The sequence below is a fragment of the Heptranchias perlo genome, chromosome 9 (genome assembly GCF_035084215.1).
Source record: "Heptranchias perlo isolate sHepPer1 chromosome 9, sHepPer1.hap1, whole genome shotgun sequence".
NCBI classification, from domain to species: Eukaryota; Metazoa; Chordata; class Chondrichthyes; order Hexanchiformes; family Hexanchidae; genus Heptranchias; species Heptranchias perlo.
In genome coordinates this window covers 58769823-58796229 of record NC_090333.1, presented here as the reverse complement: position 1 = coordinate 58796229, position 26407 = coordinate 58769823, and the positions used below count along the sequence as shown (strand labels likewise).

At 42.6% G+C, this 26407-nt stretch overlaps 1 protein-coding gene across 1 annotated transcript; it reads left to right on the top strand.

The window, feature by feature from the left end:
• Positions 1–3638: 3638 nt before the first annotated feature.
• On the top strand, positions 3639–25593 carry cdcp2 (CUB domain containing protein 2). Its single transcript, XM_067989596.1, has 6 exons — positions 3639–3735; positions 11030–11377; positions 14348–14689; positions 17739–18092; positions 20741–20919; positions 25285–25593. Exons 1-6 carry the CDS (start codon positions 3639–3641, stop codon positions 25591–25593), a joined length of 1629 nt encoding a protein of 542 aa, XP_067845697.1.
• Positions 25594–26407: the final 814 nt, after the last annotated feature.

Genomic DNA, 26407 nt, shown 5'->3' with positions numbered 1-26407 from the left:
ACTATCTCCGCACTGCCACTGGTAAATAGCCCATCTCCCTCTATACCCTTCTCTCAGATTTGATGTACTTAAGGAATGCTTTGTTGTTGTCCTTTATATTTTCTGATATATTCCTCTTGTGCTCCCCATTTGTGTCTTTTATCAGTTTCTTGGCCTTCCTTTGCTTTGTGTTACAGTTCTCCCTATTCAGTTTCTACTCTGCACATTTCAGAATTTTGTACATTCTTTCTCGCTAATGCCTTCCATGACATCCTCTTTCATCCATGTTAATTTTATTCTCTTGTTTAACCCTTAATCTGTTTCTGGGATAAACTGCCTCGGCAATATAAGAAAAATACTTCTTTAAAACACTCCCATTTTGTATCCATACCCTTCCTTTTAAATGTTCCCATACTCCAACTTGGCTGAATACTTGTCATTAATTAGGGGCAAATCCAATAATGTTTGACGCTTATGGTTCCCTCATCTGACGTACTTCGATAAACTCCCCTGCACGTATAGATTGTCCCTAATGTAAGTCCCAGTGTGTCAGCAAGTGCTAACTTTCAAGGAATTCCAGACCAATCGGATAGGCCTAAGGAATGGCAGATGTATTTTAATAGAAATTAATGTAAGAAATTGTACTTTAAAACAGAAAACATCAAAGGTTCACATGATGAAGAGATGTGCATCAGCAAAAGTGGAAAAGAATTTGGATGTGGTTACTTACCATTCACTGGAGCTGTGCCGCTGGGACGGGCTCTACCTGAACCGGAATGGGACCAGTGTCTTAGCAGAAAGGATAAATAGGGCTGTGGATAGGACTTTAAACTAGTGAGAAGTGGGTGGGGGATCTGGTGAAAATAACATAACTCTGAAGAAAAAAGAAACAGGAGATGAGAGTAAAGGTCAGACAAGGGTAACATAAACGGTCAGGGAACAAATACATTTTTAGAACATGAGTACAAAATGACTGTTAAAAATAAATTGAAGGGAACAATTATTAAAAACAAATTAAATTGCCTGTACAACAATGTGCACAGCATCCAAAACAAAATGGGGGAACTGTAGGCAATAATTTGCAGTGAGGAGCCAGATGTAGTATGGGTAACTGAAACATGGCTACATAAAGAACAGGATTGGCAGTTAAATATTGCAGGATAAAACGTATTTAGAAAGGATAGGGAAGGATGAAGGAGGGGTGGGGTAGCTGTACTAATTAGAGACAACATAATGACAATAGAAAAAAGGGACATAAGTAACATTAAGATAGAAACAGAATCCATTTGGATTGAGACAAAGGATAAGAAGGGATCAATCACATTAATAGGTATATTCTACAGACCACCTAATAGTGGAAGGGAAGTGGAGGAAGAGATATGTGGGAAATCTATGAATTGAGTAAAAAAACATTGAATAATAATCATGGGAGATTTCAACTACCCCCAAATAAACTGTCAAAAAGAGGTAGGGAAAGGGAAAAAAGGAATGGAGTTTTTACAGTGTGTACAGGATTCCGTTCTCAACCAGTATGTGAGAAGCCCAACAAGAGAGGAATCACCGCTGGATCTAGTAATGGGAAATGAACTGGAGCAGATAAGAGAAGTAAGCATAGGGGAATATCTAGGCAATAGCGATCACAACATAATAAGGTTTAAACTAATGATTGGGAAAGATATAAGTAAGACAAAGACCAAAGTAATAGATTAGAATAAAGCTAATTTTGAGGTGATGAGAATAGAACTAGGGAAGGTGAAATGGAAAAAATTTTGACAGACAAAGAGATAGAACAGCAGTGGGAAATATTTAAAATGGTGATCAACAGAGTTCAGGAGAAATATATTCCTTTAAAAATTAAGAACAAACTAGCCAATATTGAAACATCATGGATGAATAAAGAGATAAAGGTAAAATTTAAACTAAAGACAAAGGCATATTCTAAGTACACGGGCAATAAAGGAGAGGATGACAAAAGGGAATACAAAGAGGTTAGGAAAAAAGTAAAAAAAACATAATTAGGAAAGCGAAGAGGAACTACAAAATTAAACTATCAAGGAATATAAAAAGAAATAGTAAAGTATTCTACAGATACATAAATAACAAAAGAAAAATCAGGATAGGGATAGGGCCATTAAGGGATGCAAAAGATAAACTCACAGGTAATGACAGCGAAATAGCAGAAATATTGAAGTTACTTTGCCTCAGTATTTACCAGGGAGACTAACAAGGTGGACATTAGAAGAAGAGATCAAAAAAGATATTAAGACATTTAAGATAGAAAGGGGAGAGGTAATCAAACTTAGAGAGGATAAAACTCCTGGTCCGGATGGATTGCATCCGTGCATATTAAAAGAAGTTAGGGAAGAGATAGCAGAGGCATTATTCCCTTAGGAAATAATACCAGAGGACAGGTGGACAGCTAATGTGATTCCTATATTTAAAAAGGGAGATAGAACAAGTCCAGGGAATTTTAAACCAGTTAGCTTAATGTTGGTGATAGGAAAGTTAATGGAATCTTTACTCAAAGATGTAATAGAAAAACATCTAGAAAACAAAAATATAATAAAGAATAGTCAGCACGGATTTCAGAAGGGAAAGTCATGCTTGACCAACCTTATTGAATTCTTTGAAGAAGTAACAGAAAGAGTAGACAAGGCTAATGTAATATATTTGGATTTTCAAAAGGCCTTCGATAAGGTCGCATTGTAGACTCATGACTAGAGTCAGAGCACGTGGAGTCAGGGAACAAGTAGCAGAATGGATAACAAGCTGGCTACAAAACAGAAAACAGAGAGTAGGGGTTAAGGGTAGCTACTCAGACTGACAAAAGGTGGGAAGTGGTGTTCCACACGGATCGGTGGTGAGACCATTGTTGTTCACAATTTACATTAATGATTTGGACTCAGGAATCGGAAGCACAATTTCAAAATTTGCGGACGACACCAAATTGGGGGGTGTAGTTAATACAAAGGAAGAATGCGTTAAAATGCAAGAAGACATTAATAAACTTATAGAATGGGCATGTAATTAGCAAATGAATTTCAATATAGATAAGTGTGAGGTTGTGCATTTTGGTAGGAAGAATAAGGAGGCCACATATTGATTGAATAATAAGAATCTAAATGGGGTAGAGGAGCAAAGGGATCTAGGGGTGTTGATACGTAAATCACTAAAAGTAATGACACAGGCTAATAAGAGCATAAAAAAGGCAAACCAAGCACTAGGGTTCATTTCTAGAGGCATAGAATTGAAAAGCAGGGAAGTTATGTTAAACTTGTATAGATGATGTGGAGATGCCGGTGATGGACTGGGGCGGACAAATGTAAGGAATCTTACAACACCAGGTTATAGTCCAACAATTTTATTTTAAAATCACAAACTTTCGGAGATTATCCCCTTCGTCAGGTGAATGAGTGAAAGATTCTCAAATCGCATATCTTATATTAGGCTGGGACAGCATCACACCAATCAAAAGGTGTCGTTGTTGTTCAAACAGGCCAGTCACGGAGAACAGCACGTCCCAGTACACTGGATATACATTGTGTCAATTACACAGACAGAAAGAAAGAGACCCAAATGGCAGAGAGAGAGAGAGAGGGAATATTAAAACACATAACTTTTTTTTCCCTTTTTGCTGGTGGGGTTACGTGTAGCGTGACATGAACCCAAGATCCCGGTTGAGGCCGTCCTCATGGGTGCGGAACTTGGCTATCAACTTGGCTATCAACTTGGCTATTAAGGATGCCCCGGAGCATGGTACATTGGCGAGACCATGCAGACACTGCGACAACGGATGAACGGACACCGCGCAACAATCGCCAGACAGGAGGGTTCCCTCCCAGTCGGGGAACACTTTAGCAGTCAAGGACATTCAGCCACTGATCTTCGGGTCAGCGTTCTCCAAGGCGGCCTTCGAGACACACGACAACGCAAAATCGTCGAGCAGAAGTTGATAGCCAAGTTCCGCACCCATGAGGACGGCCTCAACCGGGATCTTGGGTTCATGTCACGCTACACGTAACCCCACCAGCAAAAAGGGAAAAAAAAGTTATGTGTTTTAATATTCCCTCTCTCTCTCTCTCTGCCATTTGGGTCTCTTTCTTTCTGTCTGTGTAATTGACACAATGTATATCCAGTGTACTGGGACGTGCTGTTCTCCGTGACTGGCCTGTTTGAACAACAACGACACCTTTTGATTGGTGTGATGCTGTCCCAGCCTAATATAAGATATGCGATTTGAGAATCTTTCACTCATTCACCTGACGAAGGGGATAATCTCCGAAAGTTTGTGATTTTAAAATAAAATTGTTGGACTATAACCTGGTGTTGTAAGATTCCTTAAACTTGTATAGAACCTCGGTTGGACCACACTTGGAGTATTGTGCACAGTTCTGGTCTCCATATTGTAAAAAGGATATAGAGGCATTGGAGAAGGTGCAAAAAAGATTCACGAGGATGATACCAGAATTGAGCGGATATCCTTACCAGGAAAGGCTGAACAGGCCGGGGCTCTTTTCTCTAGAAAAGAGAAGGCTGAGTGGTGACCTGATAGAGGTCTTTAAGATAATGAAAGGGTTTGTTAGGGTCGGCATAGAGAAAATGTTTCCACTTGTGGGGAGTCCAAAACTAGAGGTCATAAATATCAAATAATCACAAATAAATCCAATAGGGAATTCAGGAGAAACTTCTTTACCCAAAGAGTGGTGAGAATGTGGAACTCGCTACCGCAAGGTATAGTTGAGGCAAATAGCATCGATGCATTTAAGGGGAAGCTAGATAAGCAAATGAGGGAGAAAGGAATAGAAGGGTATCCTGATAGGGTTCGATGAAGAGGGGTGGGAGAAGGCTCTTGTGCAGCATAAATGCTGGCATAGACCAGTTGGGCCGAATAGCCTGTTTCTGTGCTGCTGACTCAATGTAACTCGAAGTAACTCACTGGAAGTGTCCTGCTAATGTAAAGCTAAGAACAAGGCAAGTCACATACAGGATGCATTGCAAGGGTATTGTTTGACTGTACATCCAAACAAGTTTAGATTTACCGTGTTTAGATCATTGTTGAGGTCAGATTTGGATTATTATGTGGAGTTTTGGGCATCCAATGTTCAAAAGGACATTGATCCAATGGAGAGGGTTCAGGGAAGAGTAATAAGGATGATTCTGTGACTTACTGTTCCAGATTACAATGACATTCACAGATCTAAACATTTCTTAGCTAACTAGGGAGGAAATTGCAGGTCCCCTAGCAGAGATATTTGAATCATCGACAGCTACAGGTGAGGTGCCTGAAGATTGGAGGGTAGCAAATGTTGTGCCTTTGTTTAAGAAGGGCGGCAGGGAAAAGCCTGGGAACTACAGACCGGTGAGCCTGACATCTGTAGTGGGTAAGTTGTTAGAGGGTATTCTGAGAGACAGGATCTACGGGCATTTGGAGAGGCAGGGACTGATTAGGAACAGTCAGCATGGTTTTGTGAGAGGAAAATCACGTCTCACAAATTTGATTGAGTTTTTTGAAGGGGTAACCAAGAAGATAGATGAGGGCTGTGCAGTAGACGTGGTCTACATGGACTTCAGCAAATCCTTTGACAAGGTACCACATGGTAGGTTGTTACATAAGGTGAGGTAGCCAATTGGATACAAAATTGGCTTGACGACAGAAGACAGAGGGTGGTTGTAGAGGGTTGTTTTTCAAACTGGAGGCCTGTGTCCAGCGGTGTGCCTCAGGGATCGGTGCTGGGTCCGCTGTTATTTGTTATTTATATTAATGATTTGGATGAGAATTTAGGAGGCATGGTTAGTAAGTTTGCAGATGACACCAAGATTGGTGGCATTGTGGACAGTGAAGAAGGTTATCTAGGATTGCAACGGGATCTTGATAAATTGGGCCAGTGGGCCGATGAATGAAAGATGGAGTTTAATTTAGATAAATGTGAGGTGATGCATTTTGGTAGATCGAATCGGACTTACTCCGTTAATGGTAGGGCGTTGGGGAGAGTTATAGAACAAAGCGATCTAGGAGTACAGATTCATAGCTCCTTGAAAGTGGAGTCACAGGTGGATAGGGTGGTGAAGAAGGCATTCGGCATGCTTGGTTTCATTGGTCAGAACATTGAATACAGGAGTTAGGATGTCTTGTTGAAGTTGTACAAGACATTAGTTAGGCCACACTTGGAATACTGTGTACAGTTCTGGTCACCCTATTATAGAAAGGATATTATTAAACTAGAAAGAGTGCAGAAAAGATTTACTAGGATGCTACCGGGACTTGATGGTTTGACTTATAGGGAGAGGTTAGATAGACTGGGACTTTTTTCCCTGGAGAGTAGGAGGTTTCGGGGGATCTTAAAGAAGTCTATAAAATAATGAGGGGCATAGATAAGGTAGATAGTCAAAATCTTTTCCCAAAGGTAGGGGAGTCTATAACGAGGGGACATAGATTTAAGGTGAGAGGGGAGAGGGGCAATTTTTTCACTCAAAGGGTGGTGAGTGTCTGGAACGAGCTGCCAGAGGCAGTAGTAGAGGCGGGTACAATTTTGTCTTTTAAAAAGCATTTGGACAGTTACATGGGTAAGATGGGTATAGAGGGATATGGGCCAAGTGCAGGCAATTGGGACTAGCTTAGTGGTATAAACTGGGCGACATGGACATGTTGGGCCGAAGGGCCTGTTTCCATGTTGTAACTTCTATGATTCTATAACTTGTAACTGGTTTACAGTCAGAGACCTACAGTCCAACTCACTGCCTTCCTACATGATGTTTTCTGAAGGTAAATTTGGAACCAAGCACCAACGTAATCAGAGAAATTTTGTTGAGTTTGGTTGGGCTGTTATGGGTTCCGACTGTTGAACTCTGTTTGGAAAGGGTAATTACCAAAATAATTTCTTCAAATGAAGATGCTACATCTGGCAAGGCTGAACTGCTATTGTTAGGCTAGTTCTAATCCAATCCAGATATGGAAGGTGACAACAGTTAAGGATTACAATTGAAATGGGTTCTGGTCACAGCCTTCTCTGAAAAAGACCAAATTTCAAACCAGAACCTGATTTTATGAATTACAAAGTACAAGGAGGTGATTTTAAACCCCAAGAATGGGTGGGCTGGGAGCGGGTGGGAGTTGAAAATAGTTGTTTTTTGGGTCGCAACTGCAAAATTTTCGGATTTTGGATTCCCAGTGGGAAGCCTGTACTTTTCTGCGCCAACGTTAAACCCGGAAATAAAGCCGGGTTGTGTTCGCGACCCAAAAAACAACTATTTTCAACTCCCACCCGCCCCCAACCCACCCGTTCTTGGTGTTTAAAATCACCTCAATCTCAGTCTTAATCATTGTAAAATCCAAATCTACCACAGAAATCAGAGACAGAAAAATCCTTCTACTGAGGCTGTTCATAATCTGGCAATTTGAGCTACAGCATTTCCTGATGAAGCAACCTCACATTGATAAGAGATTCAATAATCTTTTTGTGGCAAATAAAGATGTGACATTTTTGGAGGGAAGGTACAATCAAGTAAGAAACTTAGATCCTCTCAAGATGAGGTTGCCTGGAACTCAGTTTAGACATTAAGATGCAGGGATGTGAAAGTTTGAGCTTCTAGGTGTTATTATTGGATGTAGAGTTGGAAAATGCGTCAGCCTCAAGTGCCATCTTCTCTTCCTTCAATAAATGATAAAAATATTATTTTAGTCGGTTTAGGCCTATAGATGGAACATAACATTTTTCAGATGACCATCCCTTGATCTATTATTCATTTCTGTGGCAAACTTTCTTTCTCTTTCTCAGGGATCTGAGGGCAAGACAAAATGCCAGAATTAAAAAGATAATAAAGAAGCTCAGTACGTAAAGTTATTTTAAAAGATATGATCTGTATTGGGGTGATTCGTGACCCTTTTCCCAGGCCATCAGTGTACTGGGTAGTAAGATGGGGCTTGTGCCCATTGTTCTATTCACTGAGTTTCTGACCTACACTGTCCTATCACAAGGCAGCAATAAGCAGTAATCAGAGGGATTGCAAGGATTGGAAGTAAGATAGCAATTAGAGAGAGGATAATGATTGGAGGGAAGGCAATGATTGAAATTAAAGAGTAATTGAGGAAGGTGATTATTGGAGGGTTGGGATGATTGGAAAGAAGGCAGGAATTAGTGGGAAGTGGGTGATAAGAAGAGAAGGAGGTGATCAGATGAGAAATGCTGCTTGACTGGAATGGAGAAAGAATTGGAATTCATTCACCCTAGGCCCCATTTATACATCTGTAACCTTTTACTGAGTATCAGTGGGAGATTCCTGCAAATATATTGCCACCTAATCACCCAATTCCACATCACAGATTTCAGTTGTTTATTAAATATTCCTTGCTTTACGTGAAACTTTTTGAAACTACAATAAGAACACCACAAAATAGTCACAAGTGTTTAATATTCTAGTGGCAATATTCAGATTAATAAAGGAATCAAGCAATCATTCAATTGAACAGCATGCATGTTAGTCACAGTTAAAAGCTAGATCAGTAAAGAGAGATACTGTAACACATGGATATTGTATTGCTTTTCACCATGGTTTGAAGGTACTGTGTTCCATTATTCTGCAGAGATTTTAATGGAGTATGGTAAATTCTAAATATGAATATATTCTTGTTCACTGCGTTGAAGGCCTGCCAGGATTAGGGAGACACAGCAGATTGCGATGTTCCTTTCAGTTACAATTCTGGGATTAATAATCTCACATTCCTTTACACTCAGAACAACAACCCCATTTGACCTCTAAAATTCTACAGATGATGAAAAGAGGTATTTATTCTGATCAGTTAGTCTACTTAAATTGTTGCACTCCCTTTTTTAATCCTTCACTCTTTTCTTGCATGCATTTTCTCCTCTCCTCTCCTGAACACGCCATATCTTGCTAGGATATGACCCATGGGTGCCAGCTGTCTATTAGTACCATGCCCTAGTGGCTATTCTTCATGTATGAGCTTAGATAGTGAGTGTGGGAAAGCTGTTCAATCATGAAGATCCTTATTGCTGAGCCTGATCATATTTTTCTTCAGTATCTACACATACATACTTTCCAGGGTTACCTAGCACTGATAAGCTGAGGTCATTGCCTTAAGAGGAGAAAATTGAACTGAATTTTGCTAAGATTTTCAAAAATCATTATTTAAAATAAACAAAAGAAAACTTCAGTCAAAAGGGGGTACTATCAAGGAGGGGAAGGGGGAGAGGACTCATGGACCTGATGTTCATGGGCTTCTAATTACAGTCTTTGAAGCCAGCAACCTCGCAGCTTTTAAAATCCCTTTGGGTCCTTTTGTACTTACCAGTTTTTAACTGGTCCAGCATCTGTTAAATGGATCAATTTTTAATGTTAAATTATAAAGATTTCCATAAAGTAATTAATGCATTCGGGAACATTCCTAAATTTACAAGAGAATATTTATGACTTGAGCAAATTAAATATTTAAGTTATTGTTCCAAAGATTGTACAACAAGTTGTATAGTGCAGCATGAAGGGTGAGGACACTGGATCCACCCCATTAATATTTACTGAAAGGAACCAGAGATGGATCAAGTTACTAATTCAGACTACTAGTGAATTATTAATGCCACTATTAATTCTACAACCATTGTGTGTTACTTCAGATGTGGCAGTAAAGAATTATATAATTTTGCCTTTCCTGTCTGGGTTTTTAGTTTTCTTTATACGCTCAGCAATGCAAAATAGTGTAGGGCAGGTTGCCGTAGGAGTGTTGTTATTGTGGGTTGTCTGCAGAGTCACAGCCAGACCAGGTAAAGCTTGCATCGTCTGTATTTTTTAACTGATAGATATATATTGCATGGGTTTAAATGGAAAATATACCCTCTCCACGTTTTCTTCCATCGTTTTTAAGAAATTATTCTTCAATCTTGATAAGGGCATTGTGTGAACAATATTAAGCTCATTTTCTTGAACTCAGGACCAATAGAAACAAAGTGCAAATTTCAGGAAATACTGATCACACAGGGGGTGATGTCAGCTCACTGTGTCAAAGAAATGTTTGTTCTCCGGGTGAAACTGTGGTCAGGATTTAAAACCTGTAATTTTAATGAAATTTAAAATCTTAATGGTGCTGTAGATCGCCCCTGCAGTCGGTCCATTTTCTTCTCTTTCACCCCCCCCCCACCTCCCAGTTTTCTGTCCTTTATTGATGGCACTGACTAATGCTGGCAACACAGTTCCATGGGTGGCAGCAGCATCTAGTACCTCACCCATGAGAACATTCTTTACGTATGAGTCTAGACAGTGGTATTGAGAGGCTATTCGACTGTGAAGGTCCTCACATCTGAGCCAAATCCTGTTCTCACCTTATGTCCACAGATGGTCATTGAGTCACTGGATAGTGATGAGGAGTGCGAATCCTGGTTAATGCGTCTCCTCCCATGGGTGCTGAATCCAATTGAGCAGACGATCTAGGCTGACACTTCAGTGCAGTACTGAGGAAGTGCTGCACTGTCAGAGGTGCCATCCTTCTGATGAGATATTAAATCGATGGCCTGTCTACCCACTCAGGTGGATGTAAAAGATTCCATGGCACTATTTGAAGATGAGCAGGGGAGTTCTCCAGGTGTCCTGGTCAATATGTATCCCTTAACCAACATAATTAAAAGAAAACAGATTATCTGGTCACCAATCTCATTGTTGTTTGTGGGACTTTGTTGTGCTCAAATTAGCTACTGCGTTTCCTTGCATTACAACAGTGACTACACTTCAGAAGTACTTAATTGGCTGTGAAGTGCTTTGAGATATCCTGAGGTCAGGAAAGGTGCTATATAAATGCAAGTTCATTCTTTCAATTGTAAAAACATGAAAATCTTCTAGTTGAGATCAGCTGACTCAGCACAGACAAGGGCTGGAATCTGCGACCTTCCCAATCTGACTCAGTATCACGCTAGATGCTACATCACCCACTGAGCTGTTGAGTGAGCTTCTGTCTATTTTCTATGTAAAATTATTAACACGCTTTGTAAGTATTGAAGCAAATCTTGCTTGAAGAATTAAATTTTTTGGGTTTTGTTCCCATTAGGGGTTAAATGTGGTGGCATCCTGTCTGCGATGAAAGGGAATTTCTCCAGCCCTAACTTCCCAGGATATTATCCCTATGACACTGAATGTAGATGGCTGATTGTCGTCACAGAGGGCTCCTCCATTCTGCTCACCTTCCAGCACTTTGACCTCGAATTTCACACTCACTGTGAATATGATTACATCAAAATCTATAACGGAGTGTCCGAGGATGAGGGAAATCTCCTGGGCAAATTTTGTGGGAAAATCTTTCCTCCTCACTTCACCTCTTCCTGGCATGTGATGTCAATCATTTTCCGCTCGGATAAACACGTGGTCAGCCGTGGATTCTCTGCTTCATACAGCAAAGGTTTAATCAATTATTATTATTAATAATTATTTTTAACCTTATTTACAAAGTGTTTGTTTTCAATTTGATCGAAGACCCAATCGGTAAACAATTGTCCAGTTTGATTCAATGTGACACAGTTTGAATTCTCACTCTGCCAGGTGGTGTGTCAGCGAGCATTAGAGCAATAATGTTTGGTGGCATGGAGTGGAAGTACCTAACTTCAGGCTATCCCCCCTGACATTGAGTTCTTGGTTACAGCAGTGTTGTGCAGGGAGACACTGAGTGGAAACCAGGATATGACATAAAATAAGACTGTTCTCTAGTCTTAGCTTGGTAATGGTCTCTTTAACTCTGTTAAATGGTATATGGAGTTTAAAAACCAGCTGTAGTCAGAATCATGTCCTATGCCAACTTGGTACAAACGTTGCAAAGGTTAACTCAGAAGACTCCAAAGCTATAGTAAGTTTGAGGGGGAAAACCAAGCCAAATTAAAACAAAAACATGTATGATTTCTTCAGTTATATGTATGACTGGAACATCCTTTTTGATTGAGCTAAAATTATTTATATCCAACAAGCCCCAGCAACCATTTGAGGCATATTTAAGTAGGCTGAACTGTTCAAATCGTTGAGTCAGTTGGAACCTTCTGAGAGATACTTTAATTGCCCTCACCAAAACATGCTCCATTCCATTCCAGTAGTCATACAATTCTAGCAGTTGCTGAAGTTGGAAAGATTACAAGAAAAAAAAACATCTATACAAAGATGGACTATAAAATAATAACTTAACATATTGTGACTGATAATAGTTTTGTTCAAACAGTTGGTTACCTTAATATCTACTGTAAGTATATATGTATTATATCATTGTTAGATACATGCTTTTTCATGTTTTGTCCAAGGTATAAAATGAGGTCTGATATTGTGATGCTCTGCTGCTTTTTGAAAATGAAAGAAAGTTCCTCTGAAGACACAGGTTAGATCCACTAACACATTATAGATTCCAATAGACTGTGCATCTAGAAGCATACGGTGAGGAAGTTAAGAGTTCTGTACATTATGTACTAAGTCTTGAGGATTGTTAGAGTCAGGGTTTTGCCTGGGGTGGGTGGGGGATTAAGATCTGTCAGGTACTTGCTGGGCACTGGGTGCTGGTGATGTCTGGGCAGTGTGTAGTCTGTGGACAGTAGGGATCTGGTGTCTCCGCCGTCATCTGAGTCCCTTCTGAGGAGATTCTGTGAACGACTAGAAGCAAAATTTTAATGATGTGCTGGCAGAGTTGCTGTCATGCTGATGAGATATTAAACCAATGCCCCGCCTGCCCTCTCCTTGTCCCAGTGATGATAACATGGACTGCGATTAATTGTAAAATATACCATTACCACACCCCAGTAACTGTTACAAGATTTAGTCTGTAGATTCCCACATGGATCCATAGGTGAATGTACCACCCAGTATGGTACTGAGTCGTACAAGCCACTAAGCCCCAGGATCTACCCTGGTCACTGCTGAATTAGCTGATCTCAGCTCAGACAGTAGCTGGATGCTGCCATTGGCTTCAGCTTCCCTAAGGTGTGATGGGGAAAAAGCAGGTGGGATTGATCACTATCTAGTAACCCCTGCTGGAAAGTGTTTCTATGTTGGTGTTATAGTTGAGGATCACACATTAATACCCACCCTGTGTAATTCTAAGGTACCCTCTTAACCTTGTATAGCAGTCATTCTGGCTTATTGGACAATGCCTGGTATTATAATAATTGTAAGCTTCTTACATAGAAATTACAACATGTAAGCAGGCCGTTTGCCCATCCAATCTGTGATGGTGTTTATCCTTCACATGAGCAGAAGTCCTAATCCCATATGACCACCCTGTTCCCATATCCCTTTATCCCCCTTTCCTTTAACCACCTATCTAACCTATTGTTAAATGTTGACATGATCTCTGCTTCAATCATTAATTCCGGTATTGCATTCTACACCCTCACAACCACCAGTGTAAAAAAAACTTTCTCTTGCTCTCTGACCTAAATCTTACATTTAATCTTATATCTCTGTCCGCCTGTTCTAGACCCCTCAATCACTGGAAACAATCTCTTTCTACCTACTTTGTCCCATCCATGCAAAATTTAAACACCTCTATCAAATCACCCCTTAACCCTAATTAGCTTTACAGTCTTCCTTACCTTTCTTGCTACTTTTTCCAACCTTAATCCATCTAGTGCCTCCATTACTTTGGTTTCTCTCAGCATTTGTCTCCATTTCTTGGCCATCTTGTGTCTGGTTGTACCAGTCTCTAGCTCCCATCCCTGATGACTTGCTCTCGATGTCTAGTGCTAGCAAATCAATTTCACTGACTTATGATGGCTCAGTTACTGAGACAACCACTATCTCTCGGTTTTGCCTACCCCTGTGAGTTCCTATATTCTCCAGGCCACATCTTCAGGGCCTTAAACTTTTCCTTAAGTTTTTTTTTATCAATAGACAAGTTTTGCATCTCTTCCCCTGCCTACAATCCCTGGCTTTTACACAGATGAGTTCTCATAGCCTCCATCCTAGTTATACTGCTCTCAGATGATCCCTTTGATATTATGGGTTGGATTCACCTCTCAGCAGGGCAGGGGCTGGGGGTGGAGGGATTAAAATCCAGGTCGGGGCAGTGAGGCAGCAGCAGGCTCACCACCACATTTTGCTTCATTCTCCGTAGCTTTCCGGTCTCATTTTGGGCAGGATTGCCGAGGAGACTGTTCCCAGTCTGAGCATTGCCAAGCAGAGTAGCAGTGAAAATCAAACATTGACATCTTGTCTGAGTGCCTTATACCTCTCAGAAATTGGCCAGAAGGGGGAATTGGCAGAAGTTTGGGACATTGAAGAAATACTGGAGGATGACCTACATGAGGGAACAAATAAACGTACTAAATTTTTAAAAACCAAGGACATCAATCTTTCAGAGCTCACTGTGAAGTTTCAAATCATGCTATTTATTTTACAGATATATGCGGGGGAGTGTTAACGGGTCTGTCTGGGGTGCTGTCTAGCCCCGAGTACCCAGATAATTACCCAAATAATGCTGAATGCCGCTGGATTATTCATGCCTCCAATCACTCGGTCGTCAATCTCATTTTCTACGACTTTCACCTGGAAAACAACGAGGATTGTAGCTTTGACTACGTGGCCTTGTTTGACGGGTCCAGCCTTAACGCCAGACACTGGGGTAACTATTGTGGTGGGACAAAACCTCCAGATATCATCTCCAGCACCAGCGAACTACTTGTTGTCTTTAAATCAGACTTTAATATTGGTGCAAAGGGCTTCAAAGCATTTTATTTTTCAGGTAAGATATGCAGTCAGGTTTGAATAAAAGATAATATTCTTTGGAATTGTTTTCAAACAAACTACTAATATTTTCTTTGTGTTCACCGAGCTCATTAATAAGCCTGATCAAGTTAGAAATAGTTATCCATTAAAGGTAGTAACCCATTGCTATGAGGGCAGTAATTATTTTTTTCCTTTCTTTTCTCGCCTTCTCTCTCCTTCAATTCCACAGATGCCGACAATCCTTTGGTACCCCGCCTAAGTGGCCATTCTTAATGTGTGGTCTAGACAATAACAACACCTTGCATTTATATAGTGCCTTTAACATAGTAAAAGATCCCAACAGCGAGTGTTGCTGTGCTATTTGACCTATGGTGCATTTCAGCCAAGTATCATCCTGTCCTCTCCTGATATCCGTACGTGCATTTGCTATCAAGAATCACAGTTGAAAGCCAGGGGCAGGAACACATGACGCAGAAGGCCCCCACCCTGGCTCCATCCCCATGTCGTCATTTGCCTTGCGAGAGGTGGAAAGAGAGAAAGCTCAGACTGATGAGAGGAAAGTCCCTTCTTTCTCTCTGTTGGGTGTAATGGTCCTATATGAAATGATCTTGGGCGGTCTCAACTAAGTTGCTCTTTGTGGATGCACTGTGCAATATTACCCATAATTTGCCACTAATAGACACTAATTTGACAACCTCTGGGGCAGCAAAAATGTTGTTTCTTTCAATTATACAGAGATATTATGGCCTCGATTTTTACTGGGGGCACTTTCAGGATGGGCGGGGGGGTTGCAGGCAGAAGGGAAACTCCCCACGAGGATCTCAACATGAGGCCTGGGCTGTTTTCACTCCCAGGACTCATTTAAATATTTCAGTACTGTATCCCATCTGAAACCGGCAGGACTGACGTCAGGGCCAACCGGCGGGGAGCCTTAGGATGCCGGGAACCCAAAGGAAAGGTCTTCGGCATAAAATTAGGGCAGGGCAAGGGCTTTTGGCAGCCGATGCCAGTATGCAGAGGGAGAAGCAAGGGCTCCTTGCAGGGTCTGGAGAGAGCACTCCTGCTCCTCCTGGCCCACAAGGATTTCGCACAAAAGTAATTTTTCAAAACTAACCTTGGCCTCTTCTGGCCAGTTGGCACCTCCCTCCGTGGTTTGGCTGTTGGGTTCGATACCGGGCGGGCCTCCCCCTGACTCATCGTTAAAATCACGTTTTAAATTAGGCCCTGCCTGCAGCGGGAGCCTTGGCCAACTTCAAAGTTGGTGAAGATACGATGCCGTCCGACGGGAACTGTGCGGCCTCAGGCCGGTAAATGCACTCGGCCTAACCTTAATCCTTTCCACACACCATTCTCACAGGGCGAGGGGGTTAAAATCGAGGCTTATTTTTCAGGTTTCTTTGGAAGTCCAACTAACAACCAGCATCTCTTACCCTTTGACAGCTCCATCCCTAGGACTTCTTTAATTATTGACATTCTTCACCTCGTTAGTTCCTCTGATCTCCAATGGAGCTCCCGAATGTCTTCCTTTCCTAAAACTGCCTTCCAAGAAGTTCTTCCTTTCTTGCTACACACTTTTGCTCCGCTTAAGATTTCTTACTCTCGACAAAGTTTATGTCTGTCTTAGATTTGAATACTGTTCCTATATCTGGGGAGACACTACTAAACAGGATACAAGAAAAATCTCGTCTGATTGGCAATCCTTCTCCAACCACTCTTTCTCTCTGTTACAAATTTTCTTGTGACTCTCCATTTTACTGATGGTGCTGTGGACATTGTACTTACTAAACCTTTTTCTCTTGTTCCTGCCAAGCCTCAAACACACCGTCCTACAACCTTCTGCTTCACTGCATCCTCACTGTGTTGACTCAATGTACCATTTCCTACTCTTAATTCCCAAAACTATTGAAATAATTACCTCCCCCAGTCTTCCCTTCCTCTTACAGGATTTTCGGATCCTCTCCTCTTTTCTGCCTTGTTGTTGTCCTCAAGGACTTGCTCCTCCATCTACATTTTTCAATTAAAAAAAAAATCTTATTCAGAGAGTCCAAAATGATGGCTGCTGTGAGAAACAGAACTGTCACATGGTTCTGCAGAGGATGTTATTCTGAGGTTGGCACTAGTTCCTCGGGGTTCCACCAGTCTCCCACTGTAACTCTGGCTAAAGACCAGCCGAAACCCCAGGAATATGATGGAAGCTCTGTTGCACCAGGTCTCCACCATTTCCAGGAGTTTCCTAGTTGTTTTGTAAGGGGTGGAACCTCCATCTGCCCCTTACAAGTCAAACGATGAAATGGGATGGAGCCAGGGTCGGGGACTCCCTATGCTGCTCAGGCTCATTTGGGACCCACCGTATCATGGTGGATAGTATGGCAAATGAGCTAAGGCATACTGGCCTCCATAAGGGCGGATATGGGGACCCACTGGTGGGTGCAGGTCAGGTAAGCAGCCTGGACCTCCAAAGATCCCTACATGTAAGTTTTAACAAATTTCAGGGGTGCTCCCTTGCTCAGGGGGTTGAGTGGACTATGGCCAGGGTTGTCAGGGTGGGGGAGGGGGGGTGTGAAAGCCGTAATTTCTGGCCTCATGAGGCAGAGTGGGCGCCAGAATTTTGTGCAAAGTTGTGCTTGTGCCTGCCTGCTCCATGCTGAGGAGGTGCCCTCCGCACTGACCCTGCAAACTCCGGCAGGATCAGCGTGAGAGAACACGAGAGGTGGGGGGCTGTGGGTCAATCCTGCCAGGATCTGAGGAATTTTGGGACCATTGTTGGGACAGTATAGAAGATATTGTACTCTGCACCCAACTATAGTATACTAGCCCCGTGGGACTACTTAATGTTGACATTGGGAGCTCTAATTGGGAAAGTGTTCCATTTCCTACCTTCAACATTCCCTTGTCTTGATGAGCACAAAAGTTTACCATCCAACCGCAACCAGCTTGTCAAAGGGCAAATCCAGGTAGCAGCCATGTTTGTTTTTTGTTTAGTGCCTAACCATATGAACAGTTATTTATTTGTAAATTATATTTTTAGAGGTTAATATTTATATTTTGTGTCTCATTTCCTCCAGGTGAATGTCAGCAAGTATTCACAGCCATTGAAGGGAATTTCTCCAGCCCTCGGTACCCAAATATTTATCCCAATAATATCAACTGTCATTGGACCGTCCAGCAGCCTCTCAATTACAGGGTCAAGGTTCACTTCATTGACTTTGAGTTGGAGGATAGGGACGCCCTGAGTGAAGCCTGCGACTATGACTTTCTGGCGATCTTTGATGGAGACCGTGAGACTGATACGTTGCTGGGGAAATGGTGCGGTCGGAACTCACCCCCTTCATTGCTCTCCAATGGGAACAGACTTTTATTTGTGTTGTCTGCTGACAGGAATTCAGCTTCTCATGGCTTCCAAGTATCATACACTGGTGGTAAGTGGAGAGGTCATCACGGCAAGGAATCATTAACTGTGTGGTATCTGGGTGGGAACTGTGCTGGTGATGTTTCTGATAGACAAAGAAAGCATCATGGTGGGAATGACAGTTTCTGTTAAGGACCTATAACTCTTTTGGTGTTGTTAGCCATGGCTCAGTGGTAGCACTCCCATCTCCGAATCAGAAGGTTGTGGGTTCAAGTCCCACTCCAGAAACTTGAGCAGAAAATCTTGGCTGACGCTCCAGGGCAGTACTGAGTGAATGCTGCACCGTCGGAGGTGCCGTCTTTTCAATGATCTGCCCTCTCAGGTGGATGTAAAAGATCCTATGGCACTATTCGAAAAAGAGCAAGTGAGTTCTCCCCTGGCCAATATTTATCCTTCAACCAACATCACTAAAACATCACTAAAACAGATTATCTGGTTATTATCACATTACTGTTTGCGGGACCTTGCTGAGCACAAAATTAGCTGCCGTGTTTCTAACATTTAACAGTGACTATACTTCAAAAAGAACTTCATTGGCTGTACAGTGCTTTGTACTTTAATCTTTTTGTGCGTTTGTTGGGAGAATGGTAAGACAAAAAGCAGAGTGCGTGAGTGTTTTTTGATCCTGGTGCGTGCTTTACTTTCTTGGTTCTGAATGGTGGTGGATGTTAAGTAAATATACACATATGAAGTACATTTACCTTTTTTCATATTCATTCTTGGGACATGGATGTTGCTGGCAAGGCCGGCATTTATTACCCATCCCTAGTTGACATGAGAAGATGGCGGTGGTGGACCTGTATTGTGTGAGTGTATGTAAAGCGCTTTCTACCAAAATTATTGCATGTGGCGAAAACGGTGTCGCTGTAGCCACGCCTGTGGCTAGTCAGCAGTTTTTATTGGACTTCACTGCAATGGACCCCTTGTTGTGTGTACTGGACACTGTGATCTCCAATGAGTCACTACATGTGTTTGCCTATCGTTTCAGAAGGTGGACGGAAAAGCAGGCTAGTGAGGCAAGGCTGATTATAATCCAAAAAGCTGATTTATTTTATGTGAAATATATGAATGAACAAAGCATTCATATTTTCTAGTAAGATACATCTATTTCTTTTCACTCCTAGGAGTATTAAAAATAACAAATCGCACAAATTTGCACTGTTATGGGTAAACTCACCTACAAGTTAGTAGTCCCTGAATTAACTGGGAGTAACCTTTTCTGTTACTGGCCGTACAAGTTTATAACACAGCTTGGATTCTCACAGCCTCCCTCTGGCTGACTATAAAGCAAGATCTCCCTACCTGTCTCAGACTACTCCAGAGAGACAGATAGAGAGGGAGAGAAAGGCTGATCTCGGAATCCTCTCTCAACTCTGTGGGGTAAGGATTGGTCCACCAAGCTGCCATCAAAGTTATTACCTTTTAATAAGGCCCCTCCAGGGGTGGAAGCTGGCAGCCTCAAGAGCTAAGCCCCCCCTTTCCGGGTGTATTCAATGAAAACCCATTCGAACCCCAGAATGCAAACTGCCCTGGAATGTGCTCAATGACTTCCCATTGTCTCAAAATTAATGTGACATGTGAAAGTCCATAATTTAATGGCTCTTCTGTCTGGTGCTCCCATCTAATCATCATCATCAACATTGTAGATGGTTTGTGTATCTCTGGGAGTTAATCCTTTGTAAACTAAACCTGACCTTATAAATTACACCAGAATCCCTTCTAGGTCAAATAGTTAAATGTCCCAAATCTTACAAACAGTAAAAATATAACAACATAATAGCAGAGGGACAGATGCAACAAGGCCTCGTGGAAACATGTGCACAGAGGCTAGCAATCCCAGATTCTGTTGGTTCCTGGATTCTCCTTATCACCATCTGTGATGTTCACAGGGATCTTCCATATTGTACTCTATTGATTGATTTTCCGAGGCTACGATGTTAAATAAGTTTTTAAAACCTTCAGTATTTCATTTTTTCTCCAATTTTCTTCCTAACCAATGCTGTGATAAGGTTCAACAAGCACAGGCCACCCTCAGTTACCGTACCCAAGTGGCAGCTCTTTATGTGTGAACCTATACAGTTGTGTTGGCAAGCTGTTCAACTGTGGAGGCCGTCAAAGCCAAGCTTGATCCAGTCCTTTCTCTATGCATCCACACATGCATACTTTCCAGCAGAGATAACTGGATAATGATCAGGAGAGGGACCACTGGTGTATTATTTCCCTCCCTCCCCCGGAGTGGGGGGGGGTGACGAGCATTAAGGTCAATTGTAACGCCTCAACTGCTGTCCCAGCTGAGATAAACTAACTTAACACAGGTCAGGAATTGAACCAGGGAACTCCCTGGTCTGTATTGCTCAGTATCACATTGTTTACCATTGAGTCACTTGGCCCAGTGGCACCCAAAGCACAGCGTTTAACAACTGAATCACGGACCTAGTACCACATAGAACAGTGCATTTACCAACTGAGTCGCGGGCTCAGTACTACACAGTGTGTTTACCAACTGAGTCATCGAGTTCAGTACCACACGGAGCAGTGCATTTACCGACTGAGTCATAAGCTCCACTAACCTTCAGTATTCTGAGGATTATTCTGTGTAACAGGTGCAGTCAGGGCTACTGAGCATTAACGGAGTTTTGCTTCTTTTATTTGTTTCAGTCATTCCCATGAACATCAGCTGCACGAGAACTGATTTCCAGATTCAGATTGCTGTGCAGGCCCTTCCTTCGCTCAGTCGAAGCAACATTTATCTAGGAAGGCAGGGCTGTATGGCCCAGGTATTTGGCTCAGTGTACAAGATAAGCTCACGGTTTGATGCCTGCGGAACGAAGACCCAGGTAATTGACAGTCAAAGGTGTCCTTTCAATGGAACAATCTAATCGGGCAACAAGACTAAAAAGACCACAAAAATCGTCTGTGTATTTTGAAAAAGCAAAACTAACAGGGGATGAGTGCCAAAATCATACCACCTCCAGTATGTCTGCAGCGTCCATCCTTCTGCATACTGTTAAGTAAGGCATCTGTTTTATTTCAGAGTATATGCATTGGTCATAGGGCTAGAAACAGAGAGTGAAAGAGAGGGAGGGAAGGAGGTGAGCAGGAGGGAGAGAAACAGAATTAGCTTTGAAAATATCAGAAGGTAGCACTAATTGGATTAAAAAGTCAGGTGGTAAATGGGATTAGCACGGTATCATTTCATGTCTGAGACCCACACTGAAAGGTGAAAATCTTCTCTGCTGGTTGTGTGGGTCTCATCCAAAATTGGTTTGGGGCAGTTTCAGCCCAGTTAATAGTGGGCGTTGGTCCACAGTGCAAAACCACCTGAATTTGGCACAAATTGGCAATCTCGCTCAGAAAGGCTGCAAGGATGGTTGGTGTAGAAAATGAAAATCCAAATATTACACTGGTGTGATAGGGGGAACTCTTTTGAAGTTTAAGTTAAGGAATATTACTGCACCACAATAGAGATTTACTGTGGATCTACCCTGTGTTGTGCCTGACCTGGGATTGTTTGATGTTGACTTTGGGTGCCTTAAATGGGATCATGTTCCATTCCTTAACAGAGACATCACTCATCTTGAAGAGCACAAAAATTCAGTAGATAATAATTACGTTTGAAAAATACGCATTCACACCTAGTTTGGGGGGCGTGGGGGTGGGGTGGGGTGGTCATGATACCCCTGTCATTTTGAGGTCAGCCAAAATGGCTTTGGAGGACCACTTCCATTTTGCTTGCAGTAAACTCTGTCAAAAGTCTTCAGCCTCCAGCTTTGGCCTGCAAGTCTGTGGCCCTGGCTCGGTCTTCGGACTAGGTATGTCAGCATTTCCCAATTCCTAGCTCGGTCCCCTTCCTGCCAAGTCGGTCAGATCTCGAGTTCGATGCCTCCCACCACACACAAGTAGGCCAAATCTAGCCTCGCTACTGTTCACATCCTAACATTGACTGACACCTCTGAATGAGTTTTGCCAGTTATTTGCTTTGTTTGACTGTGCACCTTATAATTCGAAAATGACCTATCTTAGCTGAGGGAGGGGTGGGGGGTTTGCGGGGAACGCTGGTTCAGGGATCTATTCTACCCTACTTCCAGCTGGAAGTACGGATTTCCCGGAACTCCTTACAATTTTGACATAAGGACGTCTTTTATTGTTGTTTTTGACGGTTTCCCACTCAACAGGCCAGCCTGATTGACAGGCTGGTCTCAGTTGGATGTGAGAAGAAGAGGAGGACAGTTGAGTGTTAGATGTGGAGGGGAGAGTCCGGGGTCACCGGGGGGGGGGGGTTGGGGGTCAGTCATCGGCGGGGCGACCTCAGTCACCATGGGGGACTCTCAGTCAGCGGAGGGGCCTCAGTCACGGGGGGGGTTGTCATTGGGGGGAGATGGCTCAGTCTTTGGAGAGGGAGTCAGTCACTGTGGGGAGCTCAGTCATCGGAGGGTGGTTGGTCATCAGGGGGTCATCGGGAGGGTCAATCACTGTCCAGGGGGCCTCAATCATCAGAGGGAGATCGGTCATCCCGGGGGGGGGCGGAATCAGTCACCAGAGGGTCATTGAGGGGGGGAGGGTCAGACATCGGCAGGCGGGGGGGTCAGTCATTGGGCGGTCACGGGGGGGCAGTCACTGGGGGTCAGGGTCGGGGGTCATCATGGGTGTCGGAGATCGTGGGGGTTACGGAGATTGTGGGTGTCGGGGTTGGGGGTCATCGTGGGGATCAAAGATCGTTGGGGGGAAGGTCGGAGATCATGGAGGTCAGGGCCGGGGTTCATCGCGGGGGTCGGAGATCATGGGGAGGTGTCGGAGATCGTATTTGTAGGGTCACTGCAGGTAGGTTTGTTGGGCCCGGGGGAAGTACTCCGATTCTATAAAGACACTCCTGTGCTATAAAGACACGCACTTGCAGTTTCAGGCCTTTTTGCCTCCTTTCACGTGGCGTGGATCAGAAGGCCCCCAGGGATTAAAAATAACAAATCTGTCAAAATGGAGGCCCACAGCCTCCTTGAAAGCTTTCACTGACTGACCCGCCTCCTGAGAGCGAGTTGATTGCCCGCCCCTTGTTCCGCCTCCGTGAATACTGGAAGTAGGCGGGTTGGGGGCGGGTTTTAGATTTTTAACATTTTTACTGTGCCCCGCCCCCAACCCACCCATTTTTCCCATTTAAAATCATACCCTAAGAGTTAGTCAGTACTAATTGGTTTTGCACTTGTAACTAAGGTAAATTGCAAATCTCTTAACAGTTGAAATTGGTGAGTGTAACTAAAGGGAAAGCCTCAGTAATCCTGTTGTGTAATTGATTGTCACTGTGAGAATGTCTTCAAAGCTACATTTTTGTGCAAGAGGTCCTTTAATGACTGGTCTCCCAAACGATTAAGGAAATTGGGCTTGTTTTCTTTGGAATAGAGCAAACCACAAGACGATCTGACTGACATTTCTATGATTTTAAACGGGATTGATAAAACTAATCTCGGCAAATTGTTCACTGTGGGGAAGGGCTCAAATACCAGGGGACGCAAATTAGAAGAAGGGAAGCCAGGCAGAATTTTTTCATCCAAGGGTATTATAGTTGTGGAATAAGTTACCAGGGAAGGCCACTGAAGTGGACAATATAAATGGGTTCAAGAGGTAACTAGTAGTATTTCTGGAGCGAGAAGGAATTGATGGATAGGAGCATAGAAGTGACTGTCAGCCAGAGTAATGGACAAATACTTAACACACTCACACAATCGTCTTCTGTTGGCTATTTCAGTGATGGCATTAACCTGTTTAAAATAGACCCATTTAAAATGACAGAAGAATCTCTTACAAACATGTTAACACTCATCCGCCAAGATCGGCAACATTAATTTAGGCTACGGTGAAAAGGCAGATAGGTAGGGTTGTGATCTATCTTAAAGGGACTGGGTTTGTTGCTTCTAATGGACATAGTTCTAAAGATTTAGTTTGGAAAATCCTTTCAGTAAAAGGTTTTCTTGGCTCTACAAAGAGCATAGGAACTTGACATCAGAGGAACTTGACATAGTTGAGTGGAAGAAGTATCTGCGCTATTGTGTTTGACCTGGGTCTGGGCAGCCAGGCTCACAGCAATAGTAGCGAGACCTGACAGGAAAAATTGCAATTATTTTGATTTTAGTTAGATTAGCTACAGCACAGAGAGAAAGGGATGTGTAAGATGATCAAATACTACATAGGACACAATGCTTCCTCTGCTGCTGAAACTGGAGTGGAGCAAAAAGGTAGAGGGCAGCAAGCCAGGGTTGAAAGAGTGGAGATGGATGAATTATTTAGTACTTTTCCTCCCCTCCCTAAGGTTTTGGCTCCTTGCAGGGGTACTGTTCCACAAGCAACAGACAGCCTCTAGGACCTCACCCAATTGACCATTGTTTTTGTATAAGTCTTCATAGTGAGTGCTAGCACGCTATTTGACTGTAGGGAGCAGCACAGCCTAGCCTAATTCTGTCATCACCCAATGTCCACAAGAAGAATTGTAAGCTCCCTTACTGCTGCCATGGATGAGGTTCCGTAAGTCAGCGTAGGCCGGAAATTGAATTCCTTTATATAATACTGTAATAAGAATAAAAACAAATTGTGATCAGAGAATCAAATGATACCGGGTGTGTTGATCATTATTGCTTTACTGCTTGTCACCTTTTTCCACTTCTTATCCATGCTTGAAGGTTTGCATATTTAACATTTCAATAGTCTTCTGTGTACAAGATTCATTACCTAATATGAATATAAATTGACATAAGCTCTCAGTAATACTCTGGTTCAATGCATTGTGTTATTTGTATAAATCTTTGTCGCATTATTTTAAAAGTCATTATAGCCCTGTTATCATGAACTCCAAGGGGACACAATAAGGGCTTAAATCAGAAAGTAAGATTGTATGGATTGGTGCATGATCAAACCAGGGACCTTTTTGGTCTTTATGGTTCAGCTACTGACTGAATAAATTTGCTAAGCCATTGAGATAACCCAAGTATTTAAAAAGAACTCTACCTCAGGAGATTAAATGGACACGGTAGAGTACATTGTCTGTGAAATGAACAGTTTCAAAGGCTGAATATCCTTTCCCATTCCTTGGTTTCTTATATTCTTGTGAAGGAGATGGTGTCATTGCCCCCTTGCTAGCTCTATGTCTTTCAGAGTTAGTCCACATGCAACAAGCAATTGGTAACTAGGTCACTGTTTTGTTTTTGGCTTTGCAGAGAAGAAGGAACATCACCATCTTTGTGAACATTTTGTACATAAACTTTTCTGATGGAACACAGGAATACGAGGTGCAGTGTGACCACAAAAGAAAAGCAGCTTCTTACAACATCATTCCGGACACAGAACTATACCAGCTCCAGCAGCTGGCTGTGAGTCTGGCGGATCTGAACCCTGAGGAGTCGAAGGTGGTAGACGGGTCAGAGGTTTCCAGAATGCAAGATACCAGCGACATTGTCTTCATTGCCATTTGTGTTTTGGCTGGAATTCTCATGTTGATTGCCATCGTAGGACTGGTCCTGCTGTAAAGACATGAGACGATCACACAAATATACTTGTAATGGACTGTTAATCGGTCTAATGGAATGTCTTTCCATTTTGAAACCATTTTGGTTTTGAAAAGCAAATTTTAATCCCTTCTCACCTGGAAACTCTCAACAGTCCCGGATCCCGGTTTCTGTGAAATTCTTTCTTTTTGTTCATTTTCCTAAAATTCCTTATGGAATTGGGTCCTTCTCATCCACAAATGGTATAAGTGAGATCTTACTGCTTAAATAAGTCACTTGCCTAATGGCTGAGTAGGTAAATGCTCTGTACAGTGTAATACTGAACCATAGACAACAGGAAGGTCTTGGTTTTCATTCCTGGTCTGCGCTTAGTTAGCTGATCTCAGCTAAGGCAGCAGATAAGATGCTACAATTGGCCTGATCCCGCCATAACAGGAAGGGAAAAATTCAAACAGGTTTTCTACTCTTATTTGCTCCTGAGTGACCCTTGCTGGGATCAGGTGAGGGCAGAATCAGACTTGGCTGTGACACTGTCCATAGCTTGATGACAATCACTGTCTAGGCTTACAAATGAAGAATGGCCACTTTGATAAGCTGCAAGGGGGTTGCAAGTGGTTCTGGAACCATATTCCAGTGTAAGTCACTGCAGGAGACGAGGAAAGGGAAGCAACACTGGATGCAGCCCTTCTTGAACAAACCTGTTAATGACAAACATACACCATAAAAGAAACTGCAGTGACATTACTTGGGGGGTATATTTTCTGAACAGCACTGTCCCCATAGAAACACTTGAGGGATAATTTTGCAGTCGCACATTCCCAGTGGGGCCAACACA